Below are 9,053 nucleotides of genomic sequence, written 5' to 3'. Positions count from 1 at the left end.
TTGGCTGGAATAGAGTTCATTTTCTTCACAGTAGCTAGCATGGGGCAGTGTTTTGGATTCGTGCTGGAAGCAGTGCTGATAAAGCAGGGATGTTTTCCTTCCTGCTGGGCACAGCTTGCACAGAGCCAAAGCCTCTTCTGCCTCTCACCCCACACCAGCAGTGAGTGGGAACACAAGGAGGTGGGATGGAACACAGCCAGGGCAGGGGATACTGGGAACTGACCCCAGGGATACCCCAGAGCAGACAGTGCCGTGCTGGGCAAATAAAAGTGGTGGGAGGAGAAAAGGGGGACATTCAGAGTGAAGGTGTTTGTCCTCCTGAGTCACCACTACATGTGACAGAGCCCTGCTCTCCTGGGGATGGCTGAACACCTGCCTGCCCATGGGGAGCAGGGAATGAATTCCTTTGTTTCCATCTATGGCTTTTTTTTTCCCTGTTAAACTGTCTTTATCTCAACACAGGTATTTTTTTCACTTTTACCCTTCCAATTCTCTCTTCCATCCCATTGCTAGGGGAGTGAGCAAGTGGCTGTGTGGGGCTTGGCTGCCAGCTGGGATCAAACCATGACAGCAAGACACCTCCTTGCTGTATTATTTCAGTGTCTTTGCATGGTTGCTGGGGGTAAAAAAACATCCTAAATTCAGCCATTGGCAAAGAAAGCAGGAAGTTTTCTTCCAACACTATTGATTTCCCTCCTGGTACCTTGGGAATGAGAAGCCTCATGAAGGGGTCAAGGAAGACTCAACATCTGACCAGGTTTTACAGCAGATATTAAAAATACACTCCCAACTGTGACTCCTGTCCTTAGCTAATCAAAATAAAACTCTCCCAACAAAAAGGACGACTTACAATGGGATAGAAACACAATAGATGCAGAAAATAATTATGCTTCCCAATTCATCCCAGAAATGTAGGCAAATATTTAAAACTTCCTGTAAAAATAGGGTTCATGCTTATTTTACAAGGTAAACAGTGCTGGAAACAGGACTGTGAGGTTTACATTTTATACCTTCAACAATAGTGTCTGCATACATGCAGGGAACAAGGAAAGAACTGCCCCTAGCTCAAACATCCAGACCCACAGCACAGACATAATCAAAAAGGCTCGCTCTTTATTTTAAACATTAATAGAAACATTTTACACAGCACTGTTAGAACTATTCAGTACCTGCATTCCAGAATTGTGCCCAAAACTTTATTTTAGAACTTTGAAATTAAAACAAAAGAAAGAAAATATCTTGCCCTTCTGCTGTATGATGTTCAAGGTTGCCCTGGATCGAAATTCCAAGTGCCTGGAGGAATTTACCAGCTTAACCAGGAGACGTGGCAATGCAAACAGAGGAAGATCAATGTGAGCCCTTAGGATACTTTGACAATACCACAGGTTGCAGCAGGGAGGATATGGATGCTTGTACTGCACCACAGGCAGCTTACTCTTCTGATACTCTGCAGGTTTAATACACAACCAGATGCACACACACCTCCACTCACACAAACCCTGGTCACACACAAAATAATAATAACAATAATAATAAAAAACATGAAAAGTGACCTAGATTTTTTTCCCTTAGAGAGAAGATTCACACTCTGTTTTTAAAAAAGGGGATAATACAAAATTGGCACAAGTAGAAGGAAACCTGGAGGCTAGGTCTAGCCCATCAGCTTCTAGCCTTCCAACTACAGCAAATAGAGGGTGGGATGGGATGCAGCATTGCCTTCCAAGGGGCTGTTAGCAGTACAAGCTAGTGGCAAACTTCCTTCACTTGGAGTGACAAAGACTGTTTTTTATGGGCTGTGGAGGAAGGTCAGCATTAGATAAGGACAGGAGGACCTTTCACTAGAGAAGAAGGGAGCCCTGACCAAAATAACCCTGAGTTTTTTTCCAGCAGGGAGGAAGTGTGCTATATTGTGTGTTTGGGAAGAGCTGGCTCATCCATTCCCTAATTATTGCCCTGCTCATCCATTCCCTAATTATTGCATTACGGTCATGATCCTCTCCCTCTAAAACTTAACCAAGGGCATAGATAGACAAGGAGTCAGTCTGCCAGGACAAAAAGTGACTGATGCTGTGCTTAGAACTTCACCACGACTTCCACCCCTCCCAAGATGCCCCAATGCCACAAGCCTTCTGAGAAGAAAGCAGATGTTAATGCAGGAAAGAAGCTGCTAGAACAGCCAGCATCCCAAATATCAGAATAGTGTTTCATAACACCCCAGGAAAAAGCAGGATTTCACTACAGTAGAGACAGGAGAGGAAGACAAATTCTTGCTGTCAAAGTAGTATCTGAGCGAATCTTTTTCTGAACTCCCTTCCTTTGGAAAGCATTGCTACAGATTTCTGGGCTTTCACAGTGGAAGCTGGAGACTGCTTCTGCCCTGTTTTTTAGGAAAGGCAGCTGAGTCTGCCTGCAACAGAGGCCTTTTCAGAGCTCTTCCAGAAAGAAAAACATCAGGCCAGAAAGAAAACTTTCTTTTACTCCTTTAGGCCAAAGTCTTTCAGAGGTTCATAGGTCTGGGGGTCCCAGTTTTGGAATATTACATGAAATGTCTTAAATAAAAACTTTCAAGCCCCAATTCTGTGAATTACGCCAATTATGAGGATGTTTCATACTCATCTTTCAAAAATCCCTGGACACCTCTATGCACAGAGATGTGACTGCATACATGTTCACACACAGGACACAGAGCAGCCTTCTGGAAACCCCTTCACATCACCCTCAGAAAAAAGGTCACAATGCAAGACAGAAAAAAACAATCCACACTAAGACAAAAAACCTTCATAGGCCAGATACCAGACCTGCAGCTCCCCTGGAATATGCAGTGGGATGAGCTAATAGAGAAGCAGATTGTCTAGGACATAACCAATGTCTAATCAGGCAACAGCACACCACAGCCACTACCTTCCATGGATGCTCTTTTAGAAGCCATGGTAGGGATGGAGCTGTGGCCTCATCTCTGCATTTCTCAACCTTCTTGATGCAAGCTAAACCACGGCTGCAACGTCAGACTGTGGTGAAGTCCTACTTCCTCGTTGGTTTGTACACAGTATCTTTATTCTGACCTTTATTGCTTAGAACACCAGCCATGCTGGGAAGACAGAACTGCCTGGCAAAGATGCTTCTCCCTCTCAGGAGCCAGGTCAGTGTAATTGGAAGACCAAAGCAGGAGTTCCATACTATAGCACCGAGGAATAGGTCTCAAGCCCACGGGGAAAGCCCCGCTGCAAGCCCATGCTCAAGACCAGGGCCCCTGGAACCTGAAGGATTCTTGCTGCCCTCTTGGGCTTGCTCTCATTCCTACCCTGAGCTGCACTGCAGCTACTGCAGATCTCAGATTCTGCTCACAGGTTTGAGGGTTACCAGTGAGTGACTGGCAGAAGCAGCACTGGAGTCTGGTCTGTGCATTTGGTAACACATAGTTTACAAGTCTCTAAACATGATCACTTGGCCAACTGCAGATGAAGATCCATCTCTCATTATTTTCATCGGTCACACCATCACCTGGGGAGCAAGGTCTCCAACCTCCCTGATGAGGCCAGCAGAAGGCTGAGCCTTGTCCCTAGATACCACGTGCCCCCCTGCCACAAGCAGAACAGGGTCTCAGGCACGATGTGAGCAGCTGTAGTGGGGAGAAGAGAAGGTGGAAGAGTGTAGGAGAAGGTGGCCATAGGCAGACATCCATCAAATGCTTGTCTGAGAATTGACTCTTCAGGGTTGCCAAGTTAGTGTCTACTCATCACAGCTAAGAGATTTGAGCACTGAAGATAAAAGGTTTTTAAAAAGTGCTTCAAAGACCTCCACCAGGCAAGTTACATGTCAGGATTAACTGCAATCTCTTGGAAAGCCAGGGAAGAGAAGGCATGCTGACAACCATAAAAGAATTCTTTTCTAGAACAGCCTCATGATGGCTCCAGCACAGGAACCTTCCCCAGCCATCAACCCAACACAGAGAAGTCCAAGGTGGAAAGAGAAAGGGAACACGATGGTGTGATGGGGACAGAGGGGAAAGGCAGATTGGTTAATACAGTGAAAATCTAACACTTTTACCAGCCTCTTTCCCATTCATCATCCTGCCCACCTTGCTTTCATACAGGGACATCTTTCCAAAACCACAAGGAGGGGGGAAAAAATCCAATGAACAAATAAACAAAACATTGATGAATTTTATCACAGGGCCCTGCTGAAAGAAGGCTCAACAGTTTGCACATTAGAAGGACATGATCCCTATGCAGAAAGTGCTGCTGGAAAAGGGGAACTCCCAAATTGCTAAATATGGCCTGATTGTTCTCAGGACATGATGTGTAACCAGGAGAAGCTTGAGGTCCAGGCTGAAATCAGAGAGCAAACGACTGTCTTGTCTGGGCCTGCGAGCAAGTGTCTCAACACAATCCAAGAGCCCCGTGAGTCTCTCTGAAATGCAAGTGTGTCCAGCTCAGAGCTCAGTCCATCTCCATCGACATCAGCCGGCGACGCTCTCGTCTCGTTTCCTGCACTTCCTTCTTGCAGCACCAACGGGAGCTGCAGTAGCCAATAAGGCAGGACAGGAGTCCAATGGCAGTGGCCAGACCGATGCCAATCAACAGGGGGTACTTGAAAGCATTCAGAACTGAAAAAGGAAGGCAGAGTCATTAGATATCACTGAGAAATTCGGACATCCCCTTTATTTCTGCTTGACTGAAAAAAGGAGAAAATTCCACATTATTCAGTCAAGGGCAGATTAATCATTTCAGAAAGAAATTACACTCATTTTCCTTCTTGATTTTCATCTTCCCAGATTTGAAAAATTGGTCTTTTAGTCTCTCCCTTTCCTCTTCACCCTAATTCTTCTTCTATAATTTCAAGGCCTTGAAGAGGCTGGAAGCACCAGCAGAACCTTGGAGTGAGATAGCAAAGCGGAGTTTATTTCAAGAGTCATCCTCTCACACATTTCTCCAAACAAAATATTGCAACGTTTCCCCATCAGAGTGTGGCTGCATTCTTTGTAATGCTTTTCCAAAAAGCAAGGAGTGGACTCCTTTGTGCTCTGAATTATTAGAATTACTATATATTTACCCTATCCAATTATTAGAATTACTATATATTTACCCTATCTAATCACCTTCAAAGCTGTTGCTTAAACAAAAAAAGAAAGATTTTGAAGCACCTACTACTCCGTTAAAAGGCAGTAAGAACTGAAAGGGGTTTGGAAAGTACAGTTATAATAGTTATCAGCACAGTGGGGAGAACAAAAGCTTCTTGTTCATTTCAAGTTCATGGAACTTCCAAAAACGACCTCTCCTGGAAATATCAAGAAAGCAACTAGTTCAAAACCCCTCCTGTATTCATTTTACTCCTTAGCTGAATTCTGAATGCAGTATCTAGTGTGCAACTTCCTGCTCACGAAGTCTAGCAACACTTGCAACTCTGGGTGGAAAGGAGACAAGGCACAAAGTGCAGGGAGCAACATGCCTTGTCATTAGAGAGGGAGGAAGGACTCAGAACTCTGATTTTTCTCTTCTCAGCTTTGACACTAACCACTATGTGACTAATTCACACACCCCATCTGCAAACCAAGGCTTCCTCCAGCAGGCAGCAGAAGGGTTAACACTTGAAGAGAATGCTCTGCCCTTGACTAAAAGATTCCTCAGCTATGGAAAACATCACCAAGAGGTGATCAGGAAAGAAAATGCTCCAATCTTATATCTATCAATTGTGTAGGCAGAACAGATTCTTCTGCTCTGAAGAATCTTCAATCAGAAATTGCTAACCATAAAAAAAGATGACAAAATCTAATGAGATTACCAGAGGCACCTTTAAAAGTAGTTACGGGGAATGTTTGCCACAAAAAGACATAATAAGGTGTTAAAACCCAAACTGAGTAACACATGTTTCAGTCTCTCACCATCCATTTTCACGGACAGAAAGATGGGCTTGGCTTTGACGTCAGGCTCCCGCTGCCACACGCCCGTGGCAGACCGCACCCACGGGGTCACCACGCAGTAGTGGTTCCCAAAGTCGTGGTCCTCGCAGCCGTGCACGCGCAGCCGGAATTCCAGGGGGCTGATCCTCTCCAGGCTGAGCTCGCTGCTCCCGTTCCTCCTGCCCTGTGTCACAATCCCCCTGTGGTCCAGCGAGGCCAGCAAGATGGGCTCTCTGTCCAGGGCAAAGGAGCGCACGGCAAACCAGGAGACATCAAAGGACATATCATCTGTGTTTGTGGACAAAGAAGAATTCAGACGTGTTGGTGAGTCCTGAAAAGCATTCACAGTGCCATTTCTCAGCAGAAAGGTTAATCTGTAAGCAACACAATGGTCTGACAACAGAGGGGGGGAAAAAGAAGAAAACAGAAAGAAAGAGAGAGTGTCTCTGGAACATGTCCTTTCTAGGAAGATTCAAGCAGTGAACTGCAATGAAATGCATTGACAGGAAGCATGGAGTTATACAGAAAGGGTGACTTACCACAGGGATGACACAGAAGTGATTTCTTGCCTTTCTGCCTGCTATTCTGAAATTTGTATTTAACTGTAAGTTTTTACCAAGCAGGCTTAGTATCATAAGAAGTTCTACAGTTATGCTGCACCTATAGCGAAAGGAAGTGGTAGAATGCTAGATATTGGCTAGCAGAGAGTGATTTACAGTCATTGTCTTCATGAGGGCCTACACAACCACAAGATCAGTAGGCTCTATCCTGAAGGCTCCTTCCTTATATTTAGAGTTTGCCTAAATTAACATATATTCTGCACAGTGCACAAAAAATTACCTGCAACACTACAAAACATTCAGGAGCAAAGCCTGACCATGCTGCTTTTATACATTTTCCCAGAGTTGTGGGTTACTGTGACACATCAGAATGATGCCTTGTACAAGTTTCACCACCCAAAGACACAGTCTATAATATGGATTTGCAGGAACTTACACTTTTAACACAGCTGACAGGTAGTCAGAGTCCATCAGCACATCCAGCTTGCTGTGTGCTCATGCAAGGTCCTATTGATCTCATTAGCAGATCTCAGTCCTAAGCCTATTAGGCAGATGTAGCTGAGCATCGACTTTCAAAAGCACCGCTATTCTTTGCTATCATGAGCCCAGCCACACCTGTCAGAGTCTGAAACCTGGCATGACCCACATCACAGGCAGGAAAGCCTGCTCACTTGTTTCCTCACAGGTCTTCCTTCCTGGCACATCACAAACCAATGGGCCTGAAGTGGAAACAGCAGTTACTATTTCTGTCCTGAGTCTGGAGTACTGGTACAGTGTGTGCACACCTAAGGCAGTCCCAGTGATTCTTGGCAACGTATCAAATCTCCATTTTCTAGTATTGAGAGCTCTGAAAAATGCAGTACTAGCAATCTGCTTTGAAACTGATCTTCTGGCTAACTGAGTTTGCTTTTCTCTTAAACTTTCACATTTGACCTCCAGGCTAATGGAATAACAGAAGCCCTAAGCCTGATGTTGTACTGAAATTGTTTACAGATCTAAGTGAAGATGATTTTTATGTCTATCAGGCAAGCTAGCACTTTGGAAAAGAAGGGAACCTCCATATTTTAGAGTAAAAGGACAGCTCTTCTACTTGAAGTATATTATCAGCTGGCCATGTGGGACATTCCTCCTTACTTCAGACAAAAAAGCCAAACAAACCAGTGTTTGGGGTATAATTAACTCCTTGCTAAGGTGCACTGGTTTTACACACATCTCCAGAAACAAAAAAATATGAGAAAGCACATATTCCTACCAGAGACAGTGTCTGACCAAACTGTTTTGGGACACCAGCCAGTTTCCTGCCCTGCCTGCCACAGCCTGGTGTTCTGGGCAATGCACAGAACCTCGGGAGAGCACCTGGTCTGCTTTGCAGGCCTACAGCAGGAGCAAGTGTCCCAGTCCTACATGGGGTTCAGCACAGGTCACATGGACCAGCAGCCCTCAGAGCAATCCCTCTTGCCTCTCATCCTACAAATGCTACTATGAGTTACTTGGCAAAGCACTCGGAGCACTTCCCTTGAAACCAAAGTTAATAAAAATTACCATAAACACATGTTCAGTCAAAGAGACCAAACTTTGACCTCTGCTTTGTGCACTCATCCAAATATCTATGGGAAACAGGGCCTCTGTTGGAGAGAGCTCTGTTTATAGAAACCACTCTTCATCCCTGCTGTCTGTTTATGCCAAATATAGTAATAGCACTGGTCCACGGGCAGTCACATTGGGAATGACCAATTCCTTCCAAAGATCCAATACTGACTCTTGCTCTTGTGTTTCCAGGTGCTGTAGGAGCATATGGACACCTTTTAGTCTAGGTCAAATTATACTTAACACACCCCTGACCTTGCTTAAGCAATAAATTTAGATATTAAATGATGATAATAATATTCTAGTCTTCAGATCCTCAGGCAGCTTTGGAAACTTCCTTCTTTTGCATCTCAGATAATTTGAGGTTCCTGTCCCTTCACATGAGTACAGGCACTTGCTGTCATTTTGAAATATTTGAATCTATCTTCTGTAATTACAAAGTGGAACAACATTATTATGCCAACATATTTTATTAGCCAGTATACAGCTTGCAATTAGTGACTCACTACAGACAGTCAGAGGGAGGATTTGGCTCCAAGCACTCTGCCACTATCCTCCTTCAAATAGCTTAATACAGCAAAGTCATCTGATTCATTTCTATATATCTCTGGATTTCATGCAATAAAAACACAGACAAATTTAGTAAAGCCAGGACATAAATCACGTGCTCTCCAAATATCAGAGATGAACATGCCTAGCAGCTCCCAAGTGCTAATAAATATGTAGATTCACTGACATAAAACAGGTCACACACTAGGCATCTGCCTCATTCCACACACCTCACATCAATGTTGATGAGTCACTCTCAATTTTTGACCCAAATCTACAAAAACTCCGCTTCAAGAACCAGACTCACACTCAACCAAGGTTTCTTTTCCTGTTTTTTTCTGTGCCACAGTCAGTAGTGTGGGACACCTGGCCAAGGTGCCCCACAGCAAAGCGTAACATCCCAGTGCCCATAAGGGCATCAAGGACCTCAGTGCCACCAGGACATGCAACCCTAAAGG

General features: G+C 44.5%; 1 protein-coding gene across 2 annotated transcripts in view; it reads right to left on the bottom strand.

The window, feature by feature from the left end:
* Nucleotides 1-1,093: 1,093 nt before the first annotated feature.
* Nucleotides 1,094-9,053, bottom strand: part of PTGFRN (prostaglandin F2 receptor inhibitor) — a 66,817-nt gene continuing 58,857 nt past the window's right edge. For both annotated transcript variants that reach the window (XM_039713251.1, XM_039713250.1), the window contains 2 exons: nt 5,882-6,187; nt 1,094-4,606 (listed from right to left, as the gene is read on the bottom strand). In XM_039713251.1, coding sequence (XP_039569185.1) covers nt 4,440-4,606; nt 5,882-6,187 — 473 coding nt within the window. In that variant the 3' untranslated portion in view covers nt 1,094-4,439. The remainder of the gene's footprint in view (nt 4,607-5,881; nt 6,188-9,053) is intronic.

Source organism: Passer montanus, unplaced genomic scaffold (genome assembly GCF_014805655.1).
Source record: "Passer montanus isolate IOZ18808 unplaced genomic scaffold, ASM1480565v1 scaffold28, whole genome shotgun sequence".
NCBI lineage: Eukaryota > Metazoa > Chordata > Aves > Passeriformes > Passeridae > Passer > Passer montanus.
Note: the sequence above shows the minus strand (reverse complement) of the source record. Positions and strands in the feature narration are given on the sequence as shown.